We start from the raw sequence: 17,697 nt of genomic DNA, 5'->3' as shown, positions 1-17,697 counted from the left end.
TGTTTCTGAAAGAAAACTAACAAGGCCGAAATCTGAACCTTGATAGATCCTAATCTCAATCTAGCATCCACACCTGCCTGTAGAAATAGGAGAAGACGTCCTAATTTAAACTCCACCGCAGGAGACTTCTTGGATTCACACCAAGATACATATTTTCTCCAAATACGGTGGTAATGTTTGGACATTACCCCTTTCCTGGCTAGAATAAGTGTGGGAATGACTTAATTGGGAATACCCTTACGGGCTAAGATCTGGCGTTCAACAGCCATGCCGTCAAACGCAACCGCATTAAGTCCTTATAAACTAATGGCCCCTGCTGAACCAGGTCCTCGTGAAGAGGAAGAGGCCGAGGATCTTCCATTAATAACTCTTGAAGATCTGGATACCAAGTCCTCCTTGGTCAGTCCGGAGCAATGAGTATTGCTCGAACTCCTGTTCTTCTGATGATCTTGAGAACTTTTGGAGGAAGTGGAAGTGGAGGGAACAGATACACCCACTGGGTCACCAGTGCATCCATCGCTATTGTGGGTCTCTTGACCTGGAACAATATCTCTAAAGCCTCTTGTTGCGGCGTGATGCCATCATATCCATTTGAGGAACACCCCAACAACTTGCCGCCTCCGCAAAGACTTCTTGGTGGAGGCCCCATTCTCCTGTATGGAGATCGTGTCTGCTGAGGAAGTCTGCTTCCCAGTTGTCCACTCCCGGAATGAAAATTGCTGACAGAGCTTTTGCATGTCTTTCTGCACAGAGGAGTATTTTTGTCATCTCTGCCATTGTTGCTCTGCTTTTTGTTCCACCTCAACGGTTTATGTAAGCTACTGCCGTTACATTGTATGACTGGATCTGTATGGGACAACCTTGAAGAAGGTGTGCCGTTTGATGAAGACTGTTAAACACAGCTCTCAACTCCAGAATGTTTATGTGAAGGCGAGTTTCTTAACTTGACCCTCTTCCTTGGAAGCTTTCGCCTTGCGTGATTGCTCCCCATCCTCGGAGACTTGCATCCATGGTCACCAGGATCCAGGCCTGAATCCCGAACCTGCGTCCTTCGAGGAGGTGAGAAATTTGTAGCCACCACAGGAGCAAAATTCTGGCTTTCGCTGACAAGATTATCCTTTGATGCATGTGGAGATGCGACCCTGACCACTTGTCCAGTAGGTCCCACTGGAAGACCCTGGCATGGAAACCAGGGACGTGCAGTCAGGGGAGGCAGGGGAGTCATTAATGATTAAAATAATACAATATACTTTAGCCTTTGTATTATTTTAATCATTTATACCTCTGTTCTCAATGTGTTTGGAGGCACAGCTTTTGGTGCCTCCCGCTGCCAATGTAAAGGGGCAGGGTACGGGGGGCGGGGCCAAGCATCAGGCAGCAGAATCCCATTAAAAAAAGCCCTTGAAGCGGCACCTAAAGAATTGCCTCTTTGACAGGGGCGTGCTGTCAGCCCATATGAAAGCACGCCCCTGTCACAGAGACTGATGTGATTGGGCAGTGTAGGATTACGGGGGCGGGGGTGGACATCAAGGTAATGCCCACCCAGTGGAGTAACTACCATAGGTGCGGGGATGCGGCTACTACGGGGCCCCAGATGCTTGCATGGCCCGCCGCTCCCCTGCACCCAATCACGCTGAAGCACAGTGAGGGTTAGATGCCAGACTGGCAGGAGGAGAAATGGATGTCCCAGGGTAGCACCGCAGCAGACGATTGCTGCACGGGTGAGTCCCAATCTCACCTCTCTTGGTGGGGCCCCCTATTGCGTGCATTACATTGCTGGGGCCGGGCACCGCAGTGCAGATGGTGCGGGGTGTGAGAGGGTGCCGGCCGCGGCTGCTGGGAATAGGAACAGTTACCGCGGTTCAGATGCCTGCGTGTGCTGCCTGGTACAGGGTGTGAGGAGGTGCTATGTTCTGGAGTAGCTTGTCCCTGGATCTCGCTTTTATGAGGAGATCATCCAATTATGGAATTATGCTGACTCCTTGTTTGCGAAGGAGAACCATTATCTCCGCCATCACCTTGGTGAAAATTCTCGGAGCCGTGAAGAGCCCAAACGGTAATGTCTGGAATTGGTAGTGGCAATCCTGAACCGCAAATCTCTGGGGGTATATTTACTAAAATTCGTATTTGTGTCGATTTGGAGGGAGATTAAACACGAATGACATCGAATGTGTGAATTTGCAACTTTTTTAATTTTTTACGCCACATTTACTATGCTGTCGTATTCTGCATTTTCGTTTTTTCCGATGTCGATGTCATTCGTAATTTCGGCCAGTGTTTTACAGGAGTGATTAGTAAAACACTGCCGAACTTAACACAATGAATCCCGGCCGGATCTGTGAGATCCGTGCAGGGCTTCATTGGGTACCTTAAAAAAGTGTTTATAGAGTTAAAATTTAAAAAAAAATGCGTGGGGTCCCCCCTCCTAAGCATAACCAGCCTCGGGCTCTTTGAGCCGGTCCTGGTTGAAAAAATATGGGGAAAAAATTGACAGGGGTTCCCCCATATTTAAACAACCAGCACCGGGCTCTGCGCCTGGTTCTGGTGCAAAAAATATGGGGGACAAAAAGCGTAGGGGTCCCCCGTATTTTTTGAACCAGCACCAAGTTCCACTAGTCAGAGAAATAATGCCACAGCCGGGGGACACTTTTATCTTGGTCCCTGCGGCCCTGGCATTAAATCACTAACTAGTCATCCCTGGCTAGTCATCCACTTAAATCAAGGGGTCCCCCCCTCCAGCCACCCAAGGGCCAGGGGTGAAGCCAGAGGCTGTCCCCCCATCCAAGGGCGGCGGATGGGGGGCTGATAGCCAAGTGTAAAAATAAAGAATATTGTTTTTTGTAGTAGAACTACAAGTCCCAGCAAGCCTCCCCCGCAAGCTGGTACTTGGAGAACCACAAGTACCAGCATGTGGGGGGGAAAACGGGCCCGCTGGTACCTGTAGTTCTACTGCAAAAAAAATACCCAAATAAAAACAGTACACACACACCGTGATAGTAAAACTTTATTACATACATGCATACCGACACACACATACTTACCTATGTTGACACGAAGCAGTCGGTCCCCTTCTCCATGTAGAATCCACGGGTTACCTGTCAATAAAATTATACTCACAACAATCCAGCGTAGATTGGTCCTCTTCTACTTGTAATCCACGTACTTGGCAAAAAAACAAACCGAAAAACCCGAACCACGCACTGAAAGGGGTCCCATGTTTACACATGGGACCCCTTTCCCCGACTGCCGGGACCCCCCGTGACTCCTGTCAAAGAGGGTCCCTTCAGCCAATCAGGGAGCGCCACGTCGTGGCACTCTCCTGATTGGCTGTGCGCTCCTGAGCTGACAGTCAGGCTGAGCACTGAAGATACATTGTAGCGCATAGGCGCTCCATTGTATCCAATGGTGGGAACATTGCGGTCAGCGGTTGACCGCGAGTAACCTCAACCGCAATTTTTTCCCCAGATTTTTTCAACCAGGACCGGCTCAAAGAACCCGAGGCTGGTTTTGCTTAGGAGGGGGGACCCCACGCAATTTTTTTTTCAGATTTTAAACACTTTCCCACCCCTTCCCACTGATAAACATGCACAGATCTCATGGATCCGTGCATGCCTATCAGAACACGGTAAAAAAAAGCAGGTCTATTTTAAAACTGCTTTTTTTTACGAATTGTATTTTTTCACGGCAGTGTTTGGCTATTGCCGGCAGTGTTTGTGAAATAGAATTTTTAGTAAATTATCGAGTTCTATACCTAATCAGCCACGTTTGACCGATGGTGTATTCATTCATATTTTTTTTCTTTGACTACCAAAAAAATTCGAATGCCCTCATCACTGCCGAGATTTGAGTTTAGTAAATTCCCAAGATGACACTTTGAAGAAAAAACACCAAATCGGTCAAAATCGGGAGCTTAGTAAATATACCACCAGGTATGCTTGATGTGGCGGGTAAATGGGGACATGCAAGTAAGTATGTCCACCGACACCAGAAATTCCTTTTCTTCCAAGCTGGAAATTACTGCTCTCAAGGATTCCATCTTGAATTTGAACCTTTTCGAATAAAGATTCAGAGATTTTAGGTTTAAAATCGGTCTGACCGAGCCATCCGGCTTCGGCACCACAAACAGGCTTGAATAAAAACCTTGGTTTCTTTGTTCGGTAGGAACCAAGGCAATTATTTTGTCTTGACATAATTTGTGTATTGCGTTCAGGGCATTTGTACCGTCCTGAGCAGAAACTGGCAAGGCTGATTTTAAAAAAATCGGCATGGGGGAAGGTCTTGAAATTCCAACCTGTAACCTTGGGATACTATCTGTAATATCCAAAGATCCAGGTCTGAGTGAAGCCAGACCTGGCTGAAATATAAAAGATGTGCCCCCACCAGATCGCACTCCCGCAGAGGAGTCCCAGTGTCATGCTGTGGCTTTTGCAGAAGTAGTTGCTGACTTCTGCTCCTGGGAGCTTGACGGTGTTGTAGATTTTCTACCTTTTCCTCTCCCTTTTCCTGTGACAAAAGGGGTACTCTTAGCCTTTTTGTACTTGTTGGGCCGAAAGGACTGCATAGTATGAGAATGATATACTTTTTATTTCTTTAGCCGGTGTAGCTGCCGATGGCAGAAATGCTGACTTGCCAGATGTAGTAGTTGATATCATGGCATCTAGTTTCCAAAGAGGGCCTCACCATTGTAGGGGAGCACCCAATATTTCTTTTGAATTCAGCATCAGCATTCCATTGGCGGATCCAGAGCGCCCTGCGGCTGAAATCGCCATAGTAGAGGCCCTTGAGCCCAGTAAGCCTATGTCCTTCATAGCCTCAACCAAGTAACCTGCAGAATCTTTGATATGACCTAGAATTTGCAGCATATCATCTTTATCGACCGTGTCAATATTAACAATTAAATTGTCTGCCCACTTTTCCACTGCGTTACCTACCCACGCAGAAGCAATCGCGGGCCTGAGCAACGCACCCGTAGCAACATAGATGGACTTTAAAGTCGTCTCTAATTTGCGGTCAGCAGGTTCTTTTAATGAAGCTGACCCTGGGGCAGGTAAAACGATTTTCTTTGACAACCTAGAGACTGAGATGTCTATCATTGGGGGTGACTCCCACTTACGCCTATCCTGTTCAGGGAAAGGGTACGCTATCCTTAGACCTAGGAAAAGTCACCACCTGTTTTTTATTTAATTTAAAATAATCTTTTTCCTCAGGTGGAGGTGTTGTGTCAGGAAATTTCAACACCTCTTTTATAGTGACTATCATACATTGAATGCTCTTAGCCAGTATGGGATCTACCGCCCTCAAATCTCCAGTGTCGACTTCAGTGTCGGAATCTGTGTCAGTGTCCCTTTGCATAATTTGGGTCAGAGACCTTTTCTGGGAACAGGAGGGGTCCCGAGTGGGTGACGTGGAAGAATCAGCAAACAGAGCATCCTCCACAGACTGTCTTGCTTTGTCTGTTGTTCAAACTCCGAGAATTTACATATTACTCTGCAGCTTTCACACCCACACAGGCTCAGAACACTCTTGTGCTTCCAAAATGGTTTACTCTGGGGAAGAACAATCTCTAGACCTGTTACACACGTGTACAGTCACACCACTCACACACACAGGGGAGCTTTTAGGGACAGATCTACCTAAAGTCTGTCAGAGAGACCCAGAGGGGATTGCCAGTCCACACCACGCGCCCTATATGAATATACATATATACCAAAACAGCGCTTTTTATCCAAAGTGAAGCCTGCAGACTTCAATAAATGATGTGCTCCCCTCGCCTTCTATAACACCCTGATACTTGTATCAGCGATGTGTGAGGAGAAGCAGCCTGTAGGATCAGCGCTCCGGCATCTCTGTGAGGAGAAAATGGCGCCAAATGAGTGTTATAAGCAATTCTGAGGTGAAGACCCGCCCCCTGTAATGGTGCGGTTCAGCCACAGTAATATTTATACTGGCGGGGGTAGTGTACATCAGCGGCTCACATGTATGTACATTTTGCCAGTGAGAGTAAGGATTTATCATGTCACTCAGAGCGCACCCGTTCCCCGCCCCGCGCGCCCTGCACCCTGTGCTGAGAGACATGTTGCTGCGCAGCGTCCCGCACTGCGCTGGTACCTTTATGCCGCCATGATGACCGGAGGGCCCCTCTCTACAGGTCTCCGGTTAATACTCACCAGCCTTCTGACTTCTGGCTCTGTTAAGGGGTGGCGGCAGTGCTGTGGGAGTGAGCAGCAGCCAGGCAAGGGCTGTGTTCAGTACCCTTCAGGAGCTAATGGTTTCCTGTCAGCGGAAGCAGAGCCATTAAACTAACGGAGAAGTTGGTTCCTACTTCCCCCCCTAAGTCCCAAGAAGCAGGGAAGTTGTTGCCAGCAGGTTCCCTGTAAAATTAAAAAATCTAACAAAGTCTTTTTCAGTCACTTCACTGATGTGCAGCCAGCCTCCCGGGCACATTTTCTAAACTGAGGTCTGGAGAAGGGGCATAGAGGGAGGAGCCAGTTCACACTGTTGAAAAGTCTTAAAGTGCCGAAGGCTCCTGCAGAACCGTCTATACCCCATGGTACTAAAATGGACCCCAGCATCCTCTAGAAAGTAAGAGAAAATAAGATTTTACTCACCGGTAAATCTATTTTTCGTAGTCCGTAGTGGATGCTGGGGACTCCGTAAGGACATGGGGATTAGCGGCTCCGCAGGAGACTGGGCACAACTAAAGAAAGCTTTAGGACTACCTGGTGTGCAATGGCTCCTCCCATTAAGACCCTCCTCCAGACCTCAGTTAGGATACTGTGCCCGGAAGAGCTGACACAATAAGGAAGGATTTTGAATCCCGGGTAAGACTCATACCAGCCACACCAATCACACCGTATAACTCGTGATACTATACCCAGTTAACAGTATGATAACAACTGAGCCTCTCAACAGATGGCTCAACAATAACCCTTTAGTTAGGCAATAACTATATACAAGTATTGCAGACAATCCGCACTTGGGATGGGCGCCCAGCATCCACTACGGACTACGAGAAATAGATTTACCGGTGAGTAAAATCTTATTTTCTCTAACGTCCTAAGTGGATGCTGGGGACTCCGTAAGGACCATGGGGATTATACCAAAGCTCCCAAACGGGCGGGAGAGTGCGGATGACTCTGCAGCACCGAATGAGCAAACTCTAGGTCCTCCTCAGCCAGGGTATCAAACTTGTAGACTCTTACAAAAATGTTTTAACCCGACCAAGTAACAGCTCGGCAAAGTTGTAAAGCCGAGACCCCTCGGGCAGCCGCCCAAGAAGAGCCCACTTTTCTCGTGGAATGGGCTTTTACAGAATTAGGGTGCGGCAGTCCAGCCGCAGAATGTGCAAGTTGAATCGTGCTACAGATCCAACGAGCAATCGTCTGCTTAGAAGCAGGAGCACCCAGCTTGTTGGGTGCATACAGGAGAAATAGCGAGTCAGTTTTCCTGACTCCAGCTGTCCTGGAAACATATACTTTTCAGGGCCCTGACTACATCCAGTAACTTGGAATCCTCCAAGTCCCAAGTAGCCGCAGGCACCACAATAGGTTGGTTTACATTAAAAAATTATACCACCTTAGGAAGGAATTGGGAACGAGTCCTCAATTCCGCCTTATCCATATAAAATACAGATAAGGGCTTTTGTATGACAAAGCCGCCAATTCTGATACACGCCTGGCCAAGGCCCACAGAATGACCACTTTCCACGTGAGGTATTATAGCTCCACGGATTTAAGTGGCTCAACCCAATGCGACTTCAGGAAATCCAACACCACGTTGAGATCCCACGGTGCCACTGGAGGCACAAACGGGGGCTGACTATGCAGCACTCCCTTAACAAAAGTCTGAACTTCAGGCAGTGAAGCCAGTTCAATTTTGGAAGAAAATCGATAGAGCCGAAATCTGGACCTTAATGGAACCCAATTTTAGGCCCATAGTCACCTCTGACTGTAGGAAGTGCAGAAATCGACCTAGCTGAAATTTCTCCTTTGGGGCCTTCCTGGCCTCACAGTACGCAACATATTTCCGCCATATGCGGTGATAATGGTTTGCGTTCACTTCTTTCCTAGCTTTAAATAGCGTAGGGATAACTTCCTCCGGAAATCCCTTTTACTTCAGGATCCGGCGTTCAACCGCCATGCCGTCAACGCAGCCACGGTACGTCTTGGAACAGACAGGCCCCCTGCTGCAGCAGGTCCTGTCTGAGCGGCAGAGGCCATGGGTCCTCTGAGATCATTTCTTGGAGTTCTGGTTACCAAGCTCTTCTTGGCCAACCCGGAACAATGAGTATAGTTCTTACTCCTCTCCTTCTTATTATTCTCATTACCCTGGGTAAGAGAGTCAGAGAAGGGAACACATACACCGACTGGTACACCCATGGTGTTACCAGAGCGTCCACAGCTATCGCCTGAGGGTCCTTGACCTGGCGCAATATCTTTGTAACTTTTAGTTGAGGCGGGACGCCATCATGTCCACCTGTGGCCTTTCCCAACGGTGTACAATCATTTGGAAGACTTCTGGATGAAGTCCCCACTCTCCCGGGTGGAGGTTTCTTAGTTGTCCACTCCGGGAATGAACACTGCTGACAGTGCTAACACATGATTTTCCGCCCATTGGAGAATCCTTGTGGCTTCTGCCATCGCCATCCTGCTTCTTGTGCCGCCCTGTTGGTTTACATGAGCGACCGCCGTGATGTTGTCTGACTGGATCAGCACCGGCCGGGGTTGAAGCAGGGGTCTAGCCTGACTTAGGGCATTGTAAATGGCCCTCAGTTCCAGAATATTTATGTGTAGGGAAGTCTCCTGACTTTTCCATAGCCTTGGAAGTTCCTTCCCTGTTTGACTGCCCCCCAGCCTCGAAGGCTGGCATCCGTGGTCACCAGGACCCAGTCCTGTATGCCGAATCTGCGGCCCCCTAGAAGATGAGCACTCTGCAGCCACCACAACAGCGACACCCTGACCCTTGGAGACAGGGTTATCCGCCGATGCATCTGAAGATGCGACCCGGACCACTTGTCCAACAGATCCCACTGGAAAATCCTTGCATGGGACCTGGCGAATGAAATTTCTTCGTAAGAAGCTACCATCTTTCCCAGGGCTCGCGTGCATTGATGCACCGACACCTGTATACGTATTAGGAGGTCTCTGTCTAGAGACAACAACTCCTTGGACTTCTCCTCCGGGAGAAACCCTTTTTATCCTGTTCTGTGTCCAGAACCATACCCAGGAACAGTAGACGCGTCGTAGGAACCAGCTGCGACTTTGGAATATTCAGAATCCAGCCGTGCTGTTGTAGCACTTCCCGAGATAGTGCTACTCCGACGAACAACTGCTCCCTGGACCTCGCCTTTATAAGGAGATCGTCCAAGTACGGGATAATTATTTCAGCCATTACCTTGGTAAATACCTCGGTGCCGGGGACAGACCAACGGCAACGTCTGGAATTGGTAATGACAATCCTGTACCACAATATTGAGGTACTCCTGGTGAAGAGGGTAAATAGGGACATACAGGTAATCATACTTGATGTCCAGTGATACCATGAAATTCTCCAGGCTTACAATAATCGCCCTGAGCGATTCCATTTTGAACTTGAACCTTCGTATATAAGTGTTCAAGGCTTTCAATTTTAGAATGGGTCTCACCGAACCGTCTGGTTTCGGTACCACAACATTTTGGAATAGTAACCCCGGCCTTGTTGAAGGAGGGGTACCTTGCTTTCACCTGCTGGAAGTACAGCTTGTGAATTGCCGCCAGTACTACCTTTCTCCGAGGGCAGCCGGCAAGGCTGATGTGAGGTAACGGCGAGGGGGAGTCGCCTCGAACTCCAGCCTGTATCCCTGTGATACTATTTGCAGAACCTAGAGATCCACCTGTGGGCAAGCCCACTGGTCCCTGAAGTTCCCGAGACGCGCCCCTACCGCACCTGTCTCCACCTGTGGAGCCCCAGCGTCATGCGGTGGACTCAGAGGAAGCGGGGGAAGATTTTTGATCCTGGGAACTGGCTGCTGGTGCAGCTTTTTTCCTTCTACCCTTGTCTCTGTGCAGAAAGGAAGTGCCTTTGACCCGCTTGCTTTTCTGAAGCCGAAAGGACTGTACCTGAAAATACGGTGATTTCTTAGGCTGTGAGGAAACCTGAGGTAAAAAAAATTCTTCCCAGCTGTTGCTGTGGATACGAGGTCCCAGAGACCATCCCCAAACAATTCCTCACCCTTATAAGGCAGAATCTCCATGTGCCTTTTACAGGCAGCATCACCTGTCCACTGCCGGGTTTCTAATACCCTCCTGGCAGAATGGACATTGCATTAATTCTGGATGCCAGCCGGCAAATATCCCTCTGTGCATCCTTTATATATAAGACAACGTCTTAAATATGCTCAATGTTAGCAAAATATTATCCCTGTCTTAGCGTATTAATATTATCTGACAGGGTATCAGACTACGCTGCAGCAGCCCTATTTATGCTGAGGCAATTGCAGGTCTCAGTATATAACCTGAGTGTGTAAATACAGACTTCAGGATCGCCTCCTGCTTTTTATCAGCAGGTTCCTTCAAGGTGGCCGTAACCTAAGACGGCAGTGCCACCTTTTGACAAACGTGTGAGCGCCTTATACACCCTAAGGGATATCTCCCAACGTGACCTATCCTCTGGCGGGAAAGGGTACGCCATCAGTAACTTTTTAGAAATTACCAGTTTCTTATCGGGGGAAACCATGCTTCTTTACACACTTCATTCATTCATCTGATGGGGGAACAAAACTCTGGCTGCTTTTTCTCCCCAAAAATAAAACCCCTTTTATGTGGTACTTGGGTTCATGTCAGAAAATGCGTAACACATTTTTCATTGCCGAGATCATGTAACGGATGTTCCTAGTGGATTGTGTATATGTCTCAACCTCGTCGCCATTGGAGTCAGACTCCGTGTCGACATCTGTGTCTGCCATCTGAGGTAACGGGCGTTTTTTGAGCCCCTGATGGCCTTTGAGACGCCTGGGCAGGCGCGGGCTAAGAAGCCGGCTGTCCCACAGCTGTTACATCATCCAGCCTTTTATGTAAGGAGTTGACACTGTCGGTAAATACCTTCCACCTATCCATCCACTCTGATGTCGGCCCCACAGGGGGCGACATCCCATTTATCGGCCTCTGCTCCGCCTCCACGTAACCTTCCTCATCCAACATGTCGACACAGCCGTACAGACACACCGCACACACACAGGGAATGCTCTGACTGAGGACAGGACCCCACAAAGTCCTTTGGGGAGACAGAGAGAGAGTATGCCAGCACACACCAGAGCGCTATATAATGCAGGGATTAACACTATAACTGAGTGATTTTTCCCCAAATAGCTGCTTGTATACATATATTGCGCCTAAATTTAGTGCCCCCCCTCTCTTTTTAACCCTTTGAGACTGAAAACTACAGGGGAGAGCCTGGGGAGCTGTCTTCCAGCTGCACTGTGAAGAGAAAATGGCGCCAGTGTGCTGAGGGAGAAGCCCCGCCCCTTTTTCAACTGACTTTCTCCCGCTTTTTCTGGAATACTGGCAGGGGTAATTTTACATCTATATAGCCTCTAGGACTATATATGATGTAGATTTGCCAGCCAAGCTGTCATATATTGCCCTCAGGGCGCCCCCCCCCCCAGCGCCCTGCACCCATCAGTGACCGGAGTGTGAGGTGTACATGAGGAGCAATGGCGCACAGCTGCAGTGCTGTGCGCTACCTTGGTGAAGACCGAAGTCTTCTGCCGCCGATTTTCCGGACTCTTCATGCTTCTGGCTCTGTAAGGGGGACGGCGGCGCGGCTCCGGGAACGAACACCAAGGTCGGGTCCTGCGGTCGATCCCTCTGGAGCTAATGGTGTCCAGTAGCCTAAGAAGCCCAAACTACCACCTGTTAGGTAGGTTCGCTTCTTCTCCCCTTAGTCCCTCGCTGCAGTGAGTCTGTTGCCAGCAGATCTCACTGTAAAATAAAAAACCTAAATATACTTTCTTTCTAGGAGCTCAGGAGAGCCCCTAGTGTGCATCCAGCTCAGCCGGGCACAAGAATCTAACTGAGGTCTGGAGGAGGGTCTTAGTGGGAGAATCCAGTGCACACCAGGTAGTCCTGAAGCTTTCTTTAGTTGTGCCCAGTCTCCTGCGGAGCCGCTAATCCCCATGGTCCTTACGGAGTCCCCAGCATCCACTTAGGACGTTAGAGAAAAAGGGTTGTCCTGACACACCCCTGTCCCCTCTTTTATAAAGGGGCCCTGTTCTATTCATGTCCTCTCTTTTAGTTGGCCAAGTTCCTCTGTGGTGGCTGGCCACACCACTTAAGCATGGGCCCCTAGCACTACTTTTCCTGGTGGGCCTTTTATGCCATCCAATACTGGGTGGAGTGATGGTGGGGGGTTATTATAGCCCCTGGCCCTTCCCAGATCCTGGAGGCTGCTGCATGCAAGATATTTTTCACATGCTTCCTGGTCAGTCTGATGGCCCCAAAAGAAAACAGGCATTGTAAAATTATGGAGGGTGTGTGAACAGGACAATCAATGAGAAGTCAGCTTCCAAGACATCGTTTGAATTCCTGCTTAGATCCCTGTCCTGCAGCCTTTTTAAATTGGTAGACAAAAATGCATGTCATTCTAGTGCAGCATAAAGAAAGGGTAGCCTATATTTACAGGAATTAGCAAGAATTATGTAGAAAGGAATTAAGAGCCAAAAAAATGCAAAGAACATAGATGAAGTGGAGAGAAGCAAATAGTAACAGACCTGTCCATCTTTGTACCATGTGACTGTGGCCAGTGGGAATGCCTTCACATCACATTCAAGAGTAAAGTTGGTGTTTACTTTGGCTTTCACCTGCTTTGAAAATATCCCAATTCCTGTAAAATCATCCTTTGTAATTCGGGGTGGAACTTGAAAGAAGAACAAAAGCTCTATAGTCAATATGCCACTTTTAAGACAATGAATATTAGACACTGCAAAACACTGAAATTACGTACTATAGACTTTCAAATTATAATGATGTTCACCAAGTCCGGCCTCATTAAATGCAATGCAGCTGTACTTCCCTGAACTGCCTTCTTGAGCTTTTAAGATCTGAAGAGTACGCCCACCTAGATATAAGTACAAAAAGATACACTGCAGGGTCATTCAGTGTTCCAAGATGTGACAAAAGGTGATATCTGACAAGAGGTACTGGAAGTACAGTATCATGCTGTATAGAATTTATAAGTATACAGATAAATTACTGTAGGTCACATGTTATACCTATACAGTTTCTTACAATACTTCAAGTTCTTAAAAAAAACCTTTTCATACAGTATAAACATTTAGATAGCACACACCATCCAAAACATATTACAGGCACGCCTGAGCTTGAGCTGTAGGAAGAGAATGGGTAAGTGTTACACACCTCCTAACTCAGATATAAACACTCTTATCAATTGGAATAGAATTCATTTTGCAACAATTTGTAGACTTAACAAAATGCTACAATTTTTCCAAAACTATTAGTCACTATACAAGTAATCTATTTTATTTTCGTTCTATACAAGTAATCTATGTTATTTATATTCTACACATTTCTGGTGTAGAATATAAATAACACTATAAAAACCTTTCTAAGACATTCATACATTTGGCCAGTTGTTCTTCTTTCGTTGGTGCACATTCTTTATCCTCAGTTTAGGCGAAGTTATCTATTATGACAGTTTATGAGGGTTTTACTGTCTTGTTATTAGAGATCTCTATTAGTACAGGATTAAGCAGTAAGTAGGTATGATACATTAAAAACTGGTTGTATGGTCACATGGCTATTCTAGCGTCCATATAAAGAATCCTCCTGAAGATGTTTTATAATAAACCTCTATCAAAACCACTACTTGCTCAGGGCAGACTTTCTATACATAGTCGAAAGAACTATATTTCTTTAACATTTCACTGAGCTGTAGGTCTGAATGAATACCTAAAAATTGTATACATTTTGCATAAAAAAGTCTGGCAGCTATCCTCTGCAGATAAACTAGTAGACACTCTTTATTTATTATTACGCCCAAGATTCTTAGGTTCTAACCTATTATAATCCTTTCCCATTACACTCAAAATTTCAGTTTCCATTTATGTTTTATGTACCATTAATTTAAACAGGACCTAAAATAACCTAATCTGGGTGTTAGTACCTAAAATTACCTATTTTGAACTAAAAAGACCTAATTCTGTTACTTAAGATGAAAATAATATTTTACTCACCGGTAAATCTATTTCTCGTAGTCCGTAGTGGATGCTGGGGACTCCGTAAGGACCATGGGGAATAGACGGGCTCCGCAGGAGACAGGGCACTCTAAGAAAGAATTAGGTCTACTGGTGTGCACTGGCTCCTCCCTCTATGCAGAGCCGGCCATAGGCATAGGCAAACTTGGCAATTGCCTAGGGTATTTGATATGCCTAGGGGCATCATCAGCTTCTGCTGATTAAAATGATATGCGGCATGCCTATATTCTGTATGTAGCATTTCATATGCAGATACAGCCACAGTCTCACACAGTATATAGGCATGCTGCATATCAGTTTAATCAGCAGAAGCTGCCTGTGCATCCTAGCCACATAGCAATGCAAATAAGATGCATTTTAATAAAAAAAAAAAAAGGTGCACGACGTTAGCATTGATGCAAGATTTGTGAGGACACATCTGTATCCAAGCAGAGGCAGAGTTCACAGTGTTAGTGGAAGTGTGAGTGCTGTGTGCATGTGAGTGGGTTGGTTGTGCAGCAGTGTTCAGAATATGTGTAAGGAGCATTATGTGTTTCATGTAAAAATGCATTAATAATGTGCAACATATGTGTAAAGGGCCATTATGTGTGTCATTATGTGTATAAGGGCATTAATAATGTGCGGCATATGTGTAACAGGGTACTACTGTATGTGTGTCATTATGTGTATAGGGGCACTAATAATGTGCAGCAAATGTGTAGGGGGCACTATGTGTGTCATTATGTGTATAAGGGCAAAAATAATGTGCGACATATGTGTAAGGGACATTAATTGTAAAAGGGCATTAATAAAGGTTGTCATAATGTGTAAGGTGCATTATGTTTATAAGGACATTAATGTGTCTCATATGTGTAAGGGGCATTACTGTGTGGAATTGTGTATAAATGCATTAGTAATGTGTGGCATTATGTGTATAAGGTGCTCTACTATGTGGCGTTGCATATAGAAAGGGCACTACTGTGTAGTCTAATGTGAATAAAGAGCAATAAGGTGTGGTGTAATGTGAATAAGGAGCAATTCAGTGTGATGTAATGTGAATAAGGGGCTCTACTGTGAGGAGTAACGTTTATAAGGTAAAGTGATACTGTGGGATGTAATATGAATTATGGACACTATCACAAGATAAAATGTAAATAAAGTTGCAGTACTGTGTGGCGTAATTGGAATTGGGGTTACTATTGTGTGGCCATGCCCCTTCCCAGCAAGAAGATGCCCCTTTTTGGGCTGTGCGTCAAATGTGCGAACTGTTCCTATTTAAAATATAGGGGGTACAAGGACTGCTATGGGTGAGGGGTGATGGTGCTGGGAAAGAGGTGCAAGGTCAGAGGCAGAAAGAGCGGTGGTGCTAGGGGACACCAGCCAAAATCTTGCCTTGGGCATCATATTGGTTAGGGCCGGCTCTGCCTCTATGTCCCTCCTCCAGACCTCAGTTAAGGAAACGGTGCCCGGAAGAGCTGACAGTCCAAGGAAAGGATTTTGGAATCCAGGGTAAGACTCATATCAGCCACACCAATCACACCGTATAACTCGTGATACACTTACCCAGTTAAAAGTATGAACAATAACAGAGCATCAGACAACCTGATGCAAACATAACATAGCCCTTATTTAAGCAATAACTATACACAAGTATTGCAGAAGAAGTCCGCACTTTGGACGGGCGCCCAGCATCCACTACGGACTACGAGAAATAGATTTACCGGTGAGTAAAATCTTATTTTCTCTAACGTCCTAGTGGATGCTGGGGACTCCGTAAGGACCATGGGGATTATACCAAAGCTCCCAAACGGGCGGGAGAGTGCGGATGACTCTGCAGCACTGAATGAGCAAACACAAGGTCCTCCTCAGCCAGGGTATCAAACTTGTAGAATTTGGCAAAAGTGTTTGAACCCGACCAAGTAGCTGCTCGGCAAAGCTGTAATGCCAAGACCCCTCGGGCAGCCGCCCAAGAAGAGCCCACCTTCCTTGTGGAATGGGCCTTTACTGATTTTGGAGGCGGCAATCCAGCCGCAGAATGAGCCTGCTGAATCGTGTTACAGATCCAGCGAGCAATAGTTTGCTTTGAAGCAGGAGCACCCAGCTTGTTGGATGCATACAGGATAAACAGCGAGTCAGTTTTCCTGACTCCAGTCGTTCTGGCTACATAAATCTTCAAAGCCCTGACTACATCTAGTAACTTGGAATCTTCCAAGTCACGAGTAGCCGCAGGCACCACAATAGGTTGGTTCAAATGAAAAGATGACACCACCTTCAGCAGAAATTGCGGACGAGTCCGTAATTCTGCCCTATCCATATGGAAAACCAGATAGGGGCTTTTACATGACAAAGCCGCCAATTCTGACACACGCCTAGCCGAAGCTAAGGCCAATAGCATGACCACTTTCCACGTGAGATATTTTAACTCCACGGTCTTAAGTGGCTCAAACCAGTGAGATTTCAGGAAACTCAACACCACGTTAAGATCCCAAGGTGCCACTGGTGGCACAAAAGGGGGCTGAATATGCAGCACTCCCTTTACAAATGTCTGAACTTCAGGAAGAGAAGCCAGTTCCTTTTGAAAGAAAATGGATAGGGCCGAAATCTGGACCTTGATGGACCCTAATTTTAAGCCCATAGTCATTCCCGACTGTAGGAAGTGAAGGAAACGGCCCAGCTGGAATTCCTCTGTAGGGGCCTTCCTGGCCTCACACCAAGCAACATATTTTCGCCATATACGGTGATAATGTTTTGCTGTCACGTCTTTCCTAGCCTTTATCAGCGTAGGAATAACTTCATCCGGAATGCCTTTCTCCGCTAGGATCCGGCGTTCAACCGCCATGCCGTCAAACGCAGCCGCGGTAAGTCTTGGAACAGACAGGGCCCCTGTTGCAACAGATCCTGTCTGAGAGGCAGAGGCCATGGGTCCTCTGTGAGCATTTCTTGCAGTTCCGGATACCAAGTCCTTCTTGGCCAATCTGGAACAATGAGTATTGTTCTCACTCCTCTTTTCCTTACGATTCTCAGCACCTTGGGTATGAGAGGAAGAGGAGGAAACACATAAACCGACTGGAACACCCACGGTGTCACTAGAGCGTCCACAGCTATCGCCTGAGGGTCTCTTGACCTGGCGCAATACCTTTGTAGCTTTTTGTTTAGGCGGGATGCCATCATGTCCACCTGTGGCAGTTCCCATCAATTTGTAATCTGTGTGAAGACTTCTTGATGAAGTCCCCACTCTCCCGGGTGGAGGTCGTGCCTGCTGAGGAAGTCTGCTTCCCAGTTGTCCACTCCCGGAATGAACACTGCTGACAGTGCTTGCACGTGATTCTCCGCCCAGCGAAGAATTCTGGTGGCTTCTGCCATCGCCACCCTGCTTCTTGTGCCGCCCTGGCAGTTTACATGAGCCACTGCGGTGATGTTGTCTGACTGAATCAGCACCGGTTGGTTGCGAAGCAGAGGCTCCGCTTGAC

General features: G+C 47.0%; 1 protein-coding gene across 3 annotated transcripts in view; it reads right to left on the bottom strand.

Moving 5' to 3' along the window:
- HMCN1 (hemicentin 1) overlaps positions 1–17,697 on the bottom strand; it is a 1,072,092-nt gene that overhangs the window by 620,653 nt on the left and 433,742 nt on the right. For all 3 annotated transcript variants that reach the window (XM_063940215.1, XM_063940214.1, XM_063940213.1), the window contains 2 exons: positions 12,979–13,092; positions 12,746–12,891 (listed from right to left, as the gene is read on the bottom strand). In XM_063940215.1, the coding sequence (XP_063796285.1) occupies positions 12,746–12,891; positions 12,979–13,092 (260 nt within the window). The remainder of the gene's footprint in view (positions 1–12,745; positions 12,892–12,978; positions 13,093–17,697) is intronic.

This window comes from Pseudophryne corroboree, chromosome 9 (genome assembly GCF_028390025.1).
Source record: "Pseudophryne corroboree isolate aPseCor3 chromosome 9, aPseCor3.hap2, whole genome shotgun sequence".
NCBI lineage: Eukaryota > Metazoa > Chordata > Amphibia > Anura > Myobatrachidae > Pseudophryne > Pseudophryne corroboree.
This window is presented reverse-complemented; position numbering and strand designations above follow the sequence as displayed.